At 53.9% G+C, this 17,826-nt stretch overlaps 1 protein-coding gene across 2 annotated transcripts; it reads left to right on the forward strand.

Annotated features, from left to right (window-relative positions):
• The first annotated feature begins 2,514 nt into the window (after positions 1–2,514).
• Positions 2,515–16,189, forward strand: LOC114488985 (UDP-N-acetylglucosamine transporter). Of its 2 annotated transcripts, none has more exons than XM_028502918.2 (8): positions 2,515–2,706; positions 9,462–9,666; positions 10,798–10,952; positions 11,035–11,157; positions 11,679–11,850; positions 12,829–12,947; positions 14,346–14,479; positions 15,712–16,188. In XM_028502918.2, the coding sequence occupies exons 2-8, from the start codon at positions 9,480–9,482 to the stop codon at positions 15,800–15,802; spliced, it is 981 nt and encodes a 326-aa protein (XP_028358719.1). In that variant the 5' UTR covers positions 2,515–2,706; positions 9,462–9,479; the 3' UTR covers positions 15,803–16,188. The 2 variants fall into 2 exon arrangements, with proteins under 2 accessions (XP_028358719.1, XP_035870897.1); XM_036015004.1 differs by lacking the exon at positions 2,515–2,706 and adding an exon at positions 2,930–3,070 and having other exon boundaries at positions 15,712–16,189.
• Positions 16,190–17,826: the final 1,637 nt, after the last annotated feature.

Here is a 17,826-nt window from a genome sequence, read left to right on the forward strand (position 1 = left end):
CGTGAAACCAACACCTTGACGGCCGGAGCACCGAGTTCCTCCGCCAACCAGGGACTCAGAGCATCGGGGCACCGCGGAAGCCCCGAGCAGCCTCAGTGAGCTCCAGCCGCCCAGGGTAACTCCCGCCCCCAGGTCTGAGTGCACAGACCCAGCAGGTGGCCGCCCTCCCATGAAACCGCCCCCTGACCCGTGACTCGAAGACTGAGTCAGTCTCCAGAAGAGCAAAAGCCTCACAGGAGCCCCGCCTGGCTAACGGAGGAAACGGAAAAACAAGTTCATTCAAACCCATCAGGTGGATGTTCCATAGATTGTTCAACAACACCTCTCCATCTCAAAGCGAGAGGATCACAGGGAGGCTACCGATGACACTGAAGCGACCTCAGTGAACTCCTCTTAAAGCTAAAGGATGGACAAGTCGATAATCTTTCCTTGTCCTGAATACCTAACAACAACAGGCCAGACTCCGCTAATTGGGCAGCCTGAAGGAACCAACTGGTTTTTCTCGCTCACGAGCTGCCATTTCAAGTCAATAGTTCAAAGAACTATTAATTGTGTCGCAATAAAGCACGTGTGGCACCTGGAAACCTGAGGTTTAATTTCCTAAACCCTGGCCTTTTTTGTTTTTTTCACTGTTTTAAGCAGACATCTTTTAAAAACATCACCACGGTCCCCACTCTCCTTCGAATTTGTTCTTTATTTTTTCCTGAGACTTTTTAAATTGAATTTATTGGGGTGACATTGGTTAATAAAATTGTACACGTTTCAGGGGTACGATTCTATAATACCTCATCTGTATATTGTATTGTGTGTTCACCACCCACGTCAAGTTTCCTTCCATCACCATTTAGCCCCTTCACCCTCTTCTACCTGCCCCGCCCCCTTTCCCTCTGGCTCTCACTGAACCTTAAGCCATTGAAGTCCCTAAGCCACCAGCCGCGACTCTGCCTGAAGATAGAGACTGGGGACTGTCACTTTGTGCACAGAAAGCGAACAGCATCAACAGTTCTGATGTCATTTGGGTCTTAATCTTTCTGAGGCCCCGTGGGAAACCTGTGATTGTGCAATGTTATAATGCATTCGCCCTTTCAACAGGGTTGCCAGATTTTGCAAATACATACACAGCCTACCCAGCTAAATCTGAATTTCTGATAAACAAGGAATATTTTTTTAGTATATGCCAAGTATTGCATATACTGAACAATAATTCTTGTTTATTTGAAATTTCAATGTAACACGGTGTCCTAAATGTTACGTGGCATCCCTAATTAGCTGCCCCTGAGCTGCATGGTCCTGTTTGGCTGCTGTCCATAGGTTAACAGGCTGTCCTCATCTGTCTGTCCTTTGGGTGCCAAGGTTTGGACTTTGGGATCTGCTTTGATAGGGAGGCCAAAGCTGGTCTTTGGCCTCGTTATCTCCAGGCTGCTGTTTCTCTCTCTTCCTTCATGGGTGGACAGCTTGTTTTTACTAACACCTCTTATCCCTTTGGCTACTTTTGCTGTCCACCACCTTTTTTCTGAACTGTGCTCATTTCCTTTCTATACCACTTTTCTTCCTATGACAGCCAAGTACGGTGTTTTAAAGCACAGACTTTATCCGCAGACAAATTAGGGGTTGAATCCAGGCTTACCTTTCAGAAGACATGGGACCTTCAGTAAGCTACTTAGGGTTTGAAAGCCTCAGTTCCTCCTTCTGGAAAATACAAGTACCAAAGCCTATTTTATGGGGCTGTTGTGAGGGTTAAATGGGATGATTTGGGCAAACTACACAAAGGTACAATCCTTACTAGATTCTTATCTTTAAGCTTCAGGCCTTGGATGCAAACTCAGCTTCTCCGAAAGCGCTGCATGCCTGCAGTTGCAATTCAGGCTCTGCGGACACTCCTCCCTGGTGAGCCCCTGTACTGTGTACTCGGCTTGGACCTTGTTGCCCAGCAGTTCAGCTCAGTTCAGGAAACACGTACTAAGTTTCTATCGCGTGCTGAGCACTGTGTCTGGTGCTGGAGATGCAGAGAGAAACAGGCTAGTTCCGACCTCAAGGAAAGTGTTAGGCGGGGGATGGATACGAAGCAGTTCAGAATACAATGAAGTAACTTCGCAGGCAAAGCGCAGAGGAGCTCAGAGCCCTGGGAGGAAGGCAGCAGGAAAGGCTGCAAGTTTGGGACAACACCTGGGTGGGTACACCTTCTTGCAAAGGCCAAGAGCAAAGGCCGGTGGTCAGTGTCGGTGACTGCCACCCCTAGGCGCCCGCCTGTTGTTTGCTTCCTGGACCCGCCTCCACGCAACAAATAGAGGCCTTTGCCCCCAAAGGCTCGGCCTTGCCTTTGGCAAAGTAACACCCCGGCACTTCCGCCACCGGACACAGGTGGCAGGCGGCGGTGACACGACGCTGACGCCAGCACCGGGGGCCGCCTCGCCTTGTGGACGGAGCCTGCAAGCCGCCACCACGGAGTCGGGAACGGCGTCGCGCGGGCCGCGGCGGAAGCCGGAGCGTTTGGGCGACGGGACCGCGGGAACCCGGAAACGCCCGGGCCGCACCGGGCTGGCGGCGGCGGCGGCGGCGGCGGCGGAGGCAGCGGACGGCGCCGCGCGGCAAGGGACGCGAGCAGCCCGGGGGGCCCGGGGGGCCCGGGGGGCACAGCAGCCCCGGGCGCCCGGCGGAGCCGAGCCGCCGCCGCCCGAGCGCGCAGCCGGCCGAGCGGGCCCGCAGGTGAGCGGCCGGGAAGGCGGAGGCGCGCGTGGCAGCGGCGCGCTTCGCCCGCGGGAGCCGGACAGCGCCCGGACCTGGAGCCCGAGCGCGGCCGGGGCGCGAGCGGAGGGTGTGACACGCTGTGGGCCCGGGACGACGTGTGGAATGTGCTGGGTGGAGGAGGAAAGGGGCCGGAGGAAAGAAAGGGGTGTGTCTGGCGAAGGCAAACTGCGGTGCGCGCCTGGGAGTGCGCGCCTGGGAGTCCGAGGCGAGCGCGGCCGCGCGGCGGGTGGGCGGCCCTCCGCGACCTGCCGTGACCCCCTGGGTGGCTCCATCCCCACCCGCTCGACTCCGCGCTCCGGGCGCCTCGGGAGTGCCAGGCATGGTAAGGCTGGTGCGGAGGCCGGGTGGGATCCCCGGCCAGGTGGGAGCTCCGTCGGAAGCGCTCAGCGGGTCTGAGCCGGGGGGAGGGAGGATTTTGATTAACATATTTTCTTAAGCAATTGAACAGCGCTCCGGAACGTCGGCTCAAATGAATGAAAAAACACTGTTAAATGTAGCAAGGGGCCTTGCTTAGTAAGTCCGTTCCAGTTCATTGCTTTATAGGAGAAAACTCTTTTATTATGTTCGTTACGCGCACTATTTAAAAGTGGAACCGGAGTTTTTTGGGGGGCGGGGGGGGGGTGTCAAATTTGGTAGTTTCTCCCTTGGGGCTGTAACTCACGTTCACGGGGAAGCTCGGGTGGTTTCCTTTTAAGGGAATGACTTCTAAATTTCAGTCCCTAATTTTCCTCCCGAGTCTTGGTCCTACTTCTTTGGCATCTCAAGTTTAGTTCTTCCCTTCCTCGTTCCCACCGCCTCCAGGCTAAGTCGGTTCTTCTCTCCTTACCTGCGCAGGAGCAATGGCTCCCGAACCAGGCTGGCTGCCCTGGGCCTGTGCTCTTCCTGACTCCCCACGGCCGTATTGCTTCTTGAAGCTGGAGGTCTTAGGCTGTCTTTGGTCTCTCTTTCCTCGGAAATGCCCAGCGACTGTTGGCTTCATAATAAATTCGAATTATTTAGGGCGGCATTCAAAGCCCTTCAAAATTGGGAGCTGTCCATGGCTCCCATCAGATCACTTTGTTTCTTTCTTTCTTTCTTCATTATTTTGTCTTACATTGCCTAATTTTTAGGCAAACTGGAGGAATTACTTTGAAATGTAATTTCTGTGTGCTCTATGCCTGCCTGCCTCAGTCTTTGCTTACAGCCTCTCCTCCTACAAGGAGGGCCTTCCTTACAGTCCTTGTGCAAATTCTACTTCTTCTTTAAGGCCTTACATGCCACCTTCTCATGCGGTTTTCCGCAGTCTACCGTTAGTCCAGAACATCCTTTTTCTCTGGTGTGTTGGGCTTTATAAATATTATAATACCTGGTAAATTTGCACTGTACTATGGAAATTTGAGAAATTCATCCCTACTGGAATGTAAGCTTTTTAAAAGAAGTAAGTTATCTTTTAACGTGGTTTAGCATTTCAGTACTCGAGCACAGTGTTAAGCTATATGAGACTCTTAATAAGTAATTGCTAAATTAAATCACGGGACAGTTAAACTTTTACAGTGTTCCTGGAGGCAAAGACAGCTCCCGTGTTGAGTGTCACCTGAGTGCAGGCTTTTATTCATAGTCTCACACGTGAAGGTGCTTTTCTGCTCCACGCTGCAGGACTTCACTGGGGCCTAGCAGTGCATTTTTGAGGTAGCGTCGTTATTCTCCGCCCTGTAGGAGAAGGACAATGATTTTCTCTCTACTCTTCTGAGTTCTTAGTTGAGACCCCTATCGTTAAAAGGCAGGTTCACAAGAGAAAACCAGAAGTTTATAAACATGTATATTTAAGACCCCTATGAGTGGGCAGTTTAGCATTAGATTCCAACCCTCTGAAAAGCAAGTGTACCCTCAGTATTCTCCCACTGTTGCAGAGTCCAGAAACTCAAACTGGTACCACCGGGCTGGTCTCGAAGTGTCAGGGGCCACGTGTCCTCTGGAGGCTCTGGGGGAGTCCGTGTCTTTCCTCTTCCAGCCTCGGTGCGACAGCGTGGAGTGGGGGGCCGCATCGCAGTGACCCTCGGGTCCAGCACCGTCATTGAGTCTCCGCTCCATCTTCGCAGTGCCTTCTCCACTCACGTGTCTGTGTTCTCCTCTTGTGTCTCTTCTAAGGATACTTGTGTTGGCATAAGTCCTTCCTTAGCTAACCCACAACACTCTCCCCATCTCAGGATCCTTAATTCCATGTGCAAATCCCCTTTTCCCGATAAGGTAACAGTGCAGGTTTCAAGGATTACCACCTGATGCTTGAGGTTGGGGCATCATCAGCGTGCCGGCACTCCCCGAGTGTGCATGTTTTACATCCGGGCCTGCGCTGGGATGGAGAGGCTGTGAAACACAGAGAATTTGGGATTTCGAGACTCTGGGAGGTTGTGAATTTGCTTTTCAGGACAGGCTCACGCAGGGTCAGACTTGGGACTTGGTTTTCAGAAACGCTGACTTTGCAGCTAAAGGAAGTACAAAGATGTTTGAAGGCAGTCAGAAGCTTTCTAATTCTTTCCTTAGACCTTGGGCTTTTAATTTGGGCCTCAAGTTCATTGTTGTTGTTGTTTTCCCTCCAAGTCTTCTAGCTGACCTAGAAGCAACCAGTGAACACCATTTTGTGCTTATTTCCAGTAAAATGTTTGCGATGGCATCAGCTTGGTCAGTCTTCATCACAGGCAGTAGTTTAAGTAGTGTTTCCCTTGGCGTGATAAACCACCAGGGTCTCCTGGATTTGGGGAAAGGTGTTTGAGTTTGAGCAAGTTGGTGTAATTTAATACAAGGTACCCGTATTTTTCTGTTGCACCCTACGCCATAGCCAGACTCTTTTTTTCCCTTCAAGCATCACCCTGGGACTTACTTGGCTTTAGAGAGAGAAACATCAGTCAGTTGCCTCCTGTACACACCCCAAGCAGGGATCGAACCCGCAACCTAGGTACAGGCCCTGACCAGGGACTGAACCTGTAACGAAGGTATGTGCCCTGATGAGGGACTGAACCAGCCACCTTTTGGTGTACGGGACAGCGCTCCACCTGAGCCCCCTGGCCAGGGCCAGACCCCTCCTGAACTGTTTGGACAGCGTGTGTCCTCCACGCTGGAGGGCCAGCTGCAGGAAGACTCGTGCTGGCTGTCTCCTCCGTCGCCGCGTGCACCCAGCGCTCAGCACGGCGCCTGACCACGGCGAGTGCTCCTTGAATACTGATGGCAACTCGTGTGAGTGCGACGCCTGTATTGTTTCTCTGCCCCCAGTCTCCTCAGTCTCGAATGTTTGCTGAAGGTCAGTGCTGGTGGACCCCGCCCAGCTTCCACACTGGTGTCTGTTCCTTGCGGGATACGTGGAACTAATCTCCGCCTCGATGGCACGTGGCAGGAAGTGACCGCAGGAGGAAGGAGCCGGGCAGGAGAGCGCAGGTGGGGGCGGGGGGGGGGGGCACCACCCGTCTGCGGTGATGTCTTCTAAATCACCGATTTTATGAGAATGTCAACACCAGACAGTTCTTAATCGAAGAATTAAAATGTAAATAAGTTTTATGTTTATATAGTTGGAGAAATATTTATTTTACCTGAATGTAGCTATGGAAATTCCACAGGCTGTGAAAGACCAAGGTAAAAATTAACCTGCAGAAAGTCGGGATTATCTTGTGCAAACAGCCCACCCGACGCCTGGAGGAAGGAGGGGAAGGAGGAACGTGAAGAGCCTGCAGCGCTGGACGGGAGCGGGACCGGAAGCCGTGCAGACGCGGCTGCGGAGCGGCCGGGCAGGACGGCGCTTTCCTCTGAGTGGCACACGGGCGTGCAGGGAGTGTGGTGGAAGTCGCCGTTCCTGTCGTAGGAAGAAAACCGAATACACTGAGAGTGTGAGGGACCTCGGACCCCTATTTATTTCACTTTTCTAAAAAACAAGATTTCTTCATTTCCCACGAGGAGGTTATGATAGACTTCAACCACCGCACATGCTCACCCCCTTTGGAGAATGCCGAGTCTGCTCCTCAGGCAGTCTGAGTGGCGGGAAGCCAGTGTGATGGGCTTCGCCCCTGGTCTGCGTGGGTCACAGAGACTCGGCGTCACGGGGGACAAGGGACAGCTGCTTGCGGTGGAGGCCACGGCAGTTTTGTGTGGGTCGTCTTCCTCCAAGCGTTTGCACCAGCACCTGCTTCTGGCTGGTGTGCAACGCGAGCGGGCGTTTGCACAGCACTCTGTGACTTGTGTGCTTTCGTGTGTGCTCTGGCAGACGATGGTCTTGTCCTCAGGGGGTGTATCTCAGGACCGGGTCTAGGAGATGTCAGTATAGCTCCCCTTCAAAGTGACAAGGTAGAAGTTAGTGTCTCATAACAGAAGGAAGATGGACTTGCAGAATTTGTTGGGCACATGGCCGTCTTTAAAAATCTATAGAAATTGTGTTATTCTAAAACCTAGACTGAACATTTAGCCTTTTAGGACCTTTAGTGGCTGGAGACACGTATCAGCAAAATACCGATGCGACTGTCCCCGTAGACCGATGGGTTCGGTGCCCAGACCCGAGGGTGAGGCACGCGCAGGGCGGGCTCCTGGAAGCAAGTCCGCGGCCAGACCGATGGGCAGTCACCTGCAAGGACCTGTTTGCGAAGGTGAATAGAAGGTGTTAGTGCCCGGCGGCGTGCCGGAGGTTCCGGCACTCAGTGGGTGCCTCCCTCGTGCAGTTGATGAGGGCGTAAACCACGAGTCTCCCTCTGGCCCCGAGCGGTTCGGGGGCGGACGGTCGCCGTCCTGCACACCAGTGACACGTGCACATGGTGCGGAGTGGTGAGCAGGGGGCGCCTGTACGGCCCCCGGAACCGGCTGACGAGCTCGTACAGCAGGCGGCGGCTCCGCCGGTGAGAACGAGGGGCCTGGGGTTAAGTACACATCGAGTGCACGGAAACACGCCTCCTACGTGTTGGACAGACCTCCTTTCTTCAGGCTATCCACGGTCGCAAGAACTTTGAACTCTGAAGAGGCTTACTGGTAGTTCTTGTGCCAGGTGCTCCAGTAAACTCTGATCGAGCTGTTATCCAGGCGCACCAAACCCAAACGAATGAGCTGAGATGGAGCTTTGTCGTGCGTTTTTCCCTGTCGAGGTGGGAGGGGTTAAAAATGGTAAAACTGACCTTGTAAGCATCAGACTCATCTACCAATCCAGAGGGACAACAGTGAGTGACTGGGAAGCAGGTTCAAGGTCTGTTAGAAAGACTACGGAACCCGGTGGGACTTTTCGAAGTCCTGGCGGTGCGACTGCTTATGAAATCGGTGGGACACACCCCCCCCCCGAAGGTCACAATTAGACGTTATTAGTGTGACACAGTGATCACATACTAATGACCATGTAATAGTTCATTGTCACACGTTATCCATACACACACACACTCAAAGTTGACAATCTAAAACTCCAGACAGAACTTTCAGATGAAGAAACTGGAGTTAGATGAGTAGAATTGTGTGTGTGTGTGTGTGTGTGTGTGTTAGTGCTAGAACTGGGAGAGACTTGAGAAGTCATAAAATATTAAATTTTACAAAAATAGCTTAAAATACTCCTGGCTTATCTAATACTTAGAAACTACTTGTTGAGAAGATTTAAGGAAATTTTAACATTTAAAAATTTTTAATTTTTAGCAGGGAAAGGATCCCAGGCGTTGGCGAGTAGCGTAAGAGTGGGTAAAGAGCTCCCGCGCTGTTCGCTCACTCGTCCCTGAGTCTGGGACTCTCCCCGTCGGGGCACAGGCCTGGGCGATTGCCTCTCAGAGAGCTGAGACGAGTTGGCGACATTTTGCCTTGCCAAAAAAAACTTGACATTTAAAACACAAAACTTTATGACCCTGCTCCTGTGAATGATTTCAAACCAGATACAAAACAAATAAACCAGGGAGGAAAAAACAGGAGATTTTGCACATGTTCAAATACTCCCCGCCCCCCCCCACAGCCCCCCCCCCCCCCCCGGGCCTGGGTGCCTTGCTGTGGCAGCTCCCATCGGGTGCTTCCGGTGTCCGCGGTGCTCTGCTGCCGTCTGTTACTGTCCCTCCTCGTCCTTCCTCGTCCTCCTGGAGATTTCGTCCTGCTCTTGGGTGTGATGAGTACACTCAGTTTTGGATTGTGTCCTGGATATTTCACTCTCAGTATTTGACCTTGGCTCTTACCTAAACCTTCTGTGTTAGCGGGCAGCCCCTGGGGAGGGGAGCGGGTACTGCCTCTCAGCTGACACTGCCCCTGCCCGTGACAGGGCTCTGCCCGCAGTCTCTGGGGGGCAGCTCCTGGGGGGCGGGGAGGGCTGCCACCCCTGCTGTCATTAGCGCAGGGTGGGGGTGGTCCCACAGGTTACAGGAGCCCAGTTGGGAGGGGCCTGTCCTGCAGGGCTGCGGTCTCTGGCCCATTCCTTTGGCCAGGGATGTGGACCTCTTTTGGGGCTTTTCAGTCGTTGATCTGCCCTGGGGGTGGCTCCCAGCTGCAAGCTGCTGTAGCACCTGGGGTGAGATTCACTGGGGGCAGCAAGATCTCCAGGGAGTTCATTGCTGGGTCACCGCTCAAGATCGTGGGCGCCTTTCAGAGTTCCTGAGTGTTCCCTCTCATGTTTGGGCCAGAGCAGGACGCACGGGCCCGCGTGGCCGGCCCCACCCTGTCTGGGACCTGGCGGCTCCCCCCGGCTGTCAGCGTGCCGGCCTCCGTGTTTCTGACTTGGTCTGTGTGCCCGCCTGCTTGTTTTCCAGGCAGATGCAGATAAAACGATGTCCGCCAACCTCAAGTACCTGTCCCTGGGGATTCTGGTCTTCCAGACCACCAGCCTGGTCCTCACGATGCGCTACTCCCGGACGTTGAAAGAGGAGGGACCGCGCTACCTCTCCTCCACGGCCGTGGTTGTGGCCGAGCTTTTGAAGATCGTGGCCTGCGTCTTGCTCGTCTACAAAGACAGCAGTAGGTGTCTGGGCTCCTGTTTTCCAGTCCCTGAAGCGTGTCTATGCGTTTGGTGGTGTTCGTCTGTGGCACCTACGTGACTCTGAGTCGTTAACTGCACGTGTGAACACGTGTGAACACACTGCCCTGTCTGGTGCCCCAGATGAAGGGCATGTCAGTATTTCTCACTTTATTAAGACAGTTTCAGTGTAGTGATAAAGGCATTTTGTCCTAACCTATATCATATTCATGTCTTCTAGTTTCTTATATTTATAGTAATTTGGGAATAAGAGCAAACTCTATAATTCTGTAGAAATTATCAGAAATTGTCAGAAATTTAGGAGTCAAAATTTTTTATGAAAGTCGAAGCCTTTTATCTGTTGTATTAGTTAGTCCAGCAGGTTTTTTTCCAGCAGCTCTGCTGAGATGCAATCACCCAGGCCTGTGCCCTGACCGGGGCCAGATCGGCGACATTTTGCCTTGCCAAAAACAACTTGACATTTAAAACACAAAACTTGATGACCCTGCTCCTGTGAATGATTTCAAACCAGATACAAAACAAATAAACCAGGGAGGAAAACACAGGAGATTTTGCACACGTTCAAATGCAAAACGTTCATATCGGAGACCCAGTGAGGAGGCCAGCCGCAGACTGAGGGGCAGGTCCCTGCTGGCGGGCCACCAGGCCACCTTTGGCCGGGTGTTCCAGACGGGCCCCCTGGTGGACTGAACGCAACTACGGTCTCCACAGTCACAGGCGGGCGGGCGGCTGGCGGGGCCGCGGGAGTCACAAAATAGACGGGTCTGTGGTGTCGCTGCGATGAAGGAAGAGCGCTGGGTCCACAGATCCGCGCTTTGAGCTTTGGTTGTCACAACGCACACTGCGTGTGAGCATGTACATGCGTCTGTACAACTAACTTGTATTTCCCCGTGAAAGAATAGGAGGACGATGCTCTTAATAATGTGCTACCTTACAACACTTAGCGTTTGAAAAATCAGCATTACTAAAGGTGTAAGTTAGACCTAAAACACCTGAACGGGTCGTCCAGTTCCCTTTTTGTGCAGGTGGGGAAACGGAGGCCGGGGGAGAGGGCGTGTGACTTACTCCGAGTTTCTTAACGACCGACTGTGCCCGTTTCCTGTGTTTTCTAGAATGCAGCCTCAGAGCACTGAACCGCACACTGCGTGATGAAATCCTGAATAAGCCCATGGAGACGCTCAAACTTGCCATTCCGTCAGGAATCTACACTCTTCAGAACAACTTGCTCTACGTGGCCTTGTCCAACCTGGACGCGGCCACCTACCAGGTGCGGGAGCCGCCTTTCCGGAGGTCCTCGCAGGGAGCGGACCCGCAGTGGTTCACAGCAGCGCCGCCGTGTTCTCTTCCAGGTCACCTACCAGCTGAAGATCCTCACGACGGCGCTGTTTTCTGTGTCCATGCTCAGTAAGAAGCTGGGTGTGTACCAGTGGCTGTCCCTGGTCATCCTGATGACCGGAGTCGCTTTTGTGCAGGTGACTATCCCAGAAGGTGCGCCCTCCGTGGCGTCACAGTGCCAGCCGCCTCCTCCCAGTGCTGGGCGCGCGGGTCTCTGGTCCGTCGGAGCGCACAGATGCCCGTTCTCACTGCTGAGACGTTTGTGGAGGCTTCCTTTGAGCAGCATGCCGCACTGGGCCCCGCACTGGGCCCGTGCCTGCTGCAGAGCCCCACGCGGAGAGATGAGCCCCGGGGTGAGGGAGGCGGGGCCTGCGTGGGAAGCAGGGCCGAGTTCCCTGGCCACGCCCCCGGGGCCTGGAGGCTGCTCTGGGCCCCCGCGTGCTGCCTCCCTCCCTCCTGTTCGGGGCAGGGTTTGAAATTGCAGTTGGTAACTGGGATGTCACTTTGGGGGATGAACGGCTCTCGGATTGTGTTTCCGAAGCTGCCGTCCAAGGTCCGCCAGAGCGGCAGCAGCTGCTCAGGTGCAGGGGGGCCCCTGGGCGTGCACTGGGCGGATCACCGCAGGGGTCGGCGTCAGCCTGCCGTTCCTTCTGTCCAGTGGCCCTCAGACTCCCCGGAGCTGGACGCGAAGGAGCGCTCGGCGGGCTCTCCGTTCGTCGGCCTCATGGCAGTCCTCACGGCGTGCTTCTCGAGTGGCTTCGCCGGGGTTTACTTTGAGAAAATCTTAAAAGAAACCAAGCAGTCGGTGTGGATAAGAAACATCCAACTGGGTGAGTTTCAAATACTTGCTGATGTTTTTTAAAGTGATTATATGTATCACCGTAAGGTTTTCTGTATTTCTTTACATAAATATAAGCCTTGCAGGAAATATGCTGTTGACCCAAGTGTCCGGCAGGGTTTTGACGTTTTAAAAATTTTGTATTTTAAATGAATACCTTGGATGCAAGAATGTGGGATTTCAGGTCTGCGACACAAAGCCTGTTCTGCCCGCACCGTTTGGAGCCTTAAAAGCCTTATCCTTGGTTGCTACACTTTTCCCAGAGGATGTTGCAAATAGCTTACATATTTCCCCACCTATAACATGTACTGAGTTGTAGTACTTCATATGTCACTGTGGGCGTTAGGTGAGATAATACATGTAAATTATTTAGGAGAAAATGCCTTGATGGCGTAAGCACTGACGTGTCAGCTACTCACATAAATGCACACAAGTATTGGAAAAGAAAAAATATTCAAGGTTTGTGTGCGTTGCCCAAAATTTTCCTGCGTTATAACATAAACACAGAAGCCCGTTCAGGATGGATGATTCTCCGGTGTTTCTTGGATTCCGTGGTCACTGGTCCCACCTCATCACACGGTCTCACGGTGAGCGGGCTCAGTTTGGGGAGGACACGCAAATGAAGCGCAGTGACTCGAAGTGGCAGGGACACGCACGTGTGCGACCGTGTGACAGCCTCCGTCCGTCCGGCAGCAGGCAGACGCGGGGTGCCTTCTCCCGGACATCTGAGCGGGCCGGCCCCGGGTCCGCGGTGTATGCGCCGTGTTTGTTTCCTGTGCTCTGAGACTGGTGGTCCCTGTGCTTCTTACATTCTCGTGGTTTTTTAGTACCAAGTATTCTTTTGCTAAATGTACGTATCCAAGTAGAAAACTTATGAGTACCTAGTTTTGTCAAAACAGAGGTGTGGAACCCCGGGAAGGCGCGGGGCAGGCCCCGCCCCCTGCGCACTGACGCGCCCCGCCCCGCGCAGGTTTCTTCGGGAGCCTGTTCGGCCTGATGGGCGTGTACGTCTACGACGGGGAGCTGGTGTCCAGGGACGGCTTCTTCCAGGGCTACAGCCGCCTGACCTGGGCCGTCGTGGCCCTGCAGGTAAAGCGTTTGAAGTGTTCGGTGTGAGGCTGTGAACTTCGCCCGAAGCTGGGGGATCAGAGCGGCGCCCGAGGTGCCGCGGTGCGTGGGAGGGGGAGGGCCCCCCACTGCTCCTGTGGCCTCCGTTCTGCTCGGGCGGGCTGGTCTGGGTGCCGTGAGGGACCCCCACCCCCTTCCGGGGACGGGCGTGCGTGTTCCAGGTCAGCGCAGTGGGAATGCAGGTTTCAGAGCAGCGGGCCGAGGCTGAGGGCCAGTGTAACGTCTCCCTGTGCCGCCCGGCCCTCCTGGCGCCGTCGTCTGCGGTCAGCCCACCCAGGCAGCAGGTCAGCCGTCTGACCGGAGCAGTGCACGCTTCTCGTCGCAGCGGCGCACTCGGGGCTCTCCTGCGACACTGCCGCACTCTGTCATCATTCCAAGTCGTTCCAGGGGTGGGCGAGTCGGCCTCCAGTGAGCCCCCTGGAGGGGTGACGGTGCGGGCGCGGACTGCCTTCCGCCAGCGCACGCACGTGACGCTGTGGGGAGCCGGGTTCCTGCGGGGGCTGGTCAGGGTGGCGGAGGGGAGTTGGTTTCAGAAGCAGGAGGGACACCTGCCTCTCGGGGGGGAGGAGCAAGGGTAAGTGACCTTGGGAAGTAGAGACAGGACACGCCAGGAGCGTTTATGCTCGCTGGCTTTTACCTTCACGAAGAGGGAGGCCTCCTCTCTTCAGCAGCGGCTGAAGGCTGGAGCAGGAAGAGCAGGTATGGAACGGTAGGCAGCGACGGAGCGAGCCCGCGGCAGAAGTCGGGACTCTGCGAAAGCTCCCGTGGCTGGGGCGGCTCCCCCAGACGTGCGGGCTGGCCGGAAGCAGAACGGGGGCGTGTGGTCAGCCTCGGTGTGGAAGCAGAAGCCACAGTTGGGACTGGAGAGGAGTTTGGTAGAAAGTTCTTTCTGTTCTCCTAAAGAGACAGATAACACTGTGCTTTAGGAGAAGTGGCTGATGACAATGAAGGGTGGTTAGAACAGGGAGAAACTGGAGGAAGAAAGTGGCCTTGGGAGCTGGCAAAAGGCTAGGAAAGTAACTTCCAGGTCATACTTTACTTTTAGTCAAAGTGAAGACAGTCCGCCAGCTGGGGAACAGCTTTCCCACATTTGTCTGATCAGGGACATTTACCCTGCATTGGATGAGACTAGAGATTTCACCCATGACGTGGTCACGCTCCATCACAGCAGCCTGCATGCAGCTCACGCAGGGGGTGGCTCTGCCCCGCCCACAGCCTGGGGAACGGGGCCGTGCGCTGCGACGGGGGTCGGGCGTGCGGGGCAGAGCGTGAAGCTTCGCTGAGCGCTGGTGCTGGTCGGAAAGGCAGCTCTGTACCTGTTTGTTTTTAAAACTAACCTCTCACTCAACACTCCCGCAGGCACTCGGAGGTCTCGTCATCGCTGCTGTCATAAAGTACGCAGATAATATTTTAAAAGGGTTTGCAACCTCTTTATCCATAATACTATCAACACTGATATCCTATTTCTGGCTGCAAGACTTTGTGCCAACCAGGTAATATCTTCTTTTCTGCTTCTTTAAGTCTCCGAAAGCATATAGAAAACTAAGTATTTTTCTTAAGATGTTGTCTGAAAAAATGTTTTACTATAACTTTTGAAAAACTATAGACACGTAATTAGTAAAATAAACTCACTTAACTATCTTTTTAAAAGGTTTCAAATTAAATGCATGAAAAAATCTTCCACAGGAAAATTTCTTACACAAACTCGGCTGGCCAGAATTTTCACAGTAGATGTGAATGGGCCATTTCCCCAAAGTAAAATGTCATATAGAAGTCAGATTAAAAAGTTATTAAGTCCTATAAAGTAAAAAATGAGCTATATAATGACATTTAACATTTTTTGAAGGCTTAATTATTTTTGAAGAATATACACATCAAAAGTTGAGATTGGTGTTCTAGTTTATGTCAGTTTAAGTTCATTTCCAATTTATTGTATTTATGGGTAAAATAAAGAAGAAACCAAGTTCCCTTGCATTTAATCTTTTTTTTTTTTTAAGATTTTGTTTATTTTTAGAGAGGGAAGGGAGGGAGAGAGAGAGAGAGAGAGAGAGAAACATCAATGTGCGGTTGCTGGGGGCCGTGGCCTGCAACCCAGGCATGTGCCCTGACTGGGAATCGAACCTGCGACACTTTGGTTCACAGCCCTCGCTCAATCCACTGAGCTATGCCAGCCGGGGTTAATCTTTTTTTAAAGCATCCTAAAAAATTAGTCCTGAGTTTTGCTTATTAATTACCACCCTTGGGTTTTAAACTGAAATGCACTTTGGTTTGAAAAGAACGCAGATTTCCCTTTATACTTTCAAATGCCTTTCGGAACTTGAGATCTTAGTGCATCGCCAGCGAGAGGCATGTGCAGATGAGATGCAGGGAAACGCCTCTGCTTTGGGAGGCAGTGGGGAGGGCTGGGGTGATTCCCTCCCCCCTCCCCCGAGGCCGGTGGGACTGGGAGCGGGTCGTGCACACTCTCCAGCGCTCCTCGCCCCGAGCACTGCAAACAAGTGCGGGGCCGAGGCTTTCTCACGGGCGGTTACGTGGAGAGAGCTGCGGAGGCAGCACGGGTGACCACGGAGCTGCGTGCCCGGCGTGTCGTGAGCACGGTGTTGGTGGTCGTGTTCCTGGACCGTTTCCCCCCAAATTGCACTTGTTTTTATAGTGAAGACACAGAAGGATCCTGTTTGGCTTGTAGTCTGATTTTGTCCTTTCCGTTTTTCCTTCGTCCCCTCAGTGTCTTTTTCCTGGGAGCCGTGCTCGTCATAGCAGCCACCTTCCTGTACGGCTACGACCCCAAGCCTGCAGGGAACCCCACGAAGGCGTAGCCCGGCGCCCTCCGTCACCGGCTTCGCCCGCGGGGCGCGGGGGTCTCCGCACCAAACGGGCTCCGAGGACTCCTGCAGACCCTCAGGGCTGTCCCGCTGGGTCTGGTCTTAGCGTCCGGATGGTTTGAAAACATAATGTTTGAGGGTAAACTATGCGTCTCTGTCACAAAATGCCTGTTGCATCTAGAAATCAAAACTTGAAAGTGTTTCCAGGGATTAGAATTAGTGGAGGAAACTTGAAACCTGAGGTTAGAAAGATTTCACCGCTCTGACCGCTGCAGGCGGGCCCTGCGCCGTCCTTGCGGGGGCTCAGGCGACACGTGTCAGCCCAGCCTCTGCGAGCCGGCCCGTGTCGCCACCCCCAGCGGCCGCGTCCCCTCTCCCCGAGCCGCTGCTTCAGGCCCCACGGAGTGCTGCTCAGAGTGTGAAACCACGCGTTCCTGCCGGGCCGTGAAGAAACAGAAGTGTGGCCCGAAACACGTTCACACGCCCCTACGATTTCTACACTGATACCCAAATGGGTCAGCAAAAGGGGGCGCGATGCTGTTTGGTCCGCTGCGTCCACACTGACCGAGTGACACTCTGGGTCTGATTTGTCAGGGCAGAACATCCACGAGTCACATTTAAATCTCACGCAGAGAGAGGCACACGCCCCCCCCCTCCCCCCGGGAGCTTGTAGTGCGTCTGCAGGCTTTACGCTGACGGAGCCGAGTTCTCCACACAACCGCATTCCCCGCTGTAAGTCAGATGAACCTTCAGCAGTGCCCCGAACTACATCGCAGTATCTGGTCCATTAAAGTTTTAATATGTAATTTAAAGGGATTAAGTACTCATTTGATAATTTAAATAAAATATCATCTAACATCTCCATTTGGAGAGTTTTGAACTATCAAGGCACATACTGTGCAGAACTAGGATGTCCTTAAGGAGCATTGTACCCACTGATCTGTGAAATCTCCAACTGCTGACAGAAGCCACCACTGCAAAACCGGAGGACTGACGCCACGCACTGGGGACCAAAGTGGCTTTTCTGGAGGCGTTCCAGGTGGCCGCGATGTCACGTTGTTTTAAACGGCCCTCTCACCACACACTCAAGGCTGCTCGGCGGAGCTTCCCGGCCTCTCATAGGGCCACCGTCCACAGGTCACCCCGGTCCCACTTTCAAGTTCCCTTTCCGTGCTGCCGGGAGGAGCCGCCACTCGGCTTCCAAACGGCGTTCTTTCCCGTTTTCATTAGCGCTGCAGCCGAGGCTGCGGGTGCCGGAGTGAGTCAGTGCGCTGGTGCCGGGGGAGAGAGTGTGGCCGGAGTGGGAAGACGAACGGGCGGGCAAAGGTACCTCCTACAGCTGGAACGTGAGTCTCACTGTTGACCTGGCGGAATCACCTATCGAGTAGAAGAGCTGCACTTTTTTCATTCACACTTTATGTGTATTTTTACCAGTTTCCTGCTCTAAGAGCATATGAATAGCAAGAAATAGGTATCTCCATACCTCCCCAGTGGCTCCGGTCGGACAGAATCGGGCTCCGGAACACTGTTCACACACTGGGCACCCTTCACCCCCCGGGGTCGGCGGCTGCTTCCGTGGTGCGGGCCTGGCCCCCTGCAGGCCGGGGCCTGACGCAGCCCACCCAGGGCTTGTGTGTGTGCGCAGGGAGAAGACACGGCCGTTTTGCCGGTGTTCCCAGTTTGGCACCAAGCGGACTTCCGGAAGCCTGGCTCGCTGGTTCTCGGGGACCCGGTAAAAGTACCGTTTGGAGTTCAGTAGCTCCCCGTGCTGGGCGCGGGGCGTTCAGTCTGTAACGACGATCAGACCCCAGCCTTCCCGCGGGCGGTGCGGGGTCTGAGTCCCGCACGTTCGTGGAGTGGACTCGAGACCAAACAGCAGATCTGTTTGTGTTCAGCCCGCCAGCAGGGCTGTGTGGGTAACCACGTGTTCACCCAGTGTGTACCCACGGCTAAGTGTTAGTCCAGGTGTCGTCTGTCCCCCTACTGATACTTCCAACAAGAACGCAAGATCGCGACCG

Source organism: Phyllostomus discolor, chromosome 14, assembly GCF_004126475.2.
Source record: "Phyllostomus discolor isolate MPI-MPIP mPhyDis1 chromosome 14, mPhyDis1.pri.v3, whole genome shotgun sequence".
NCBI lineage: Eukaryota > Metazoa > Chordata > Mammalia > Chiroptera > Phyllostomidae > Phyllostomus > Phyllostomus discolor.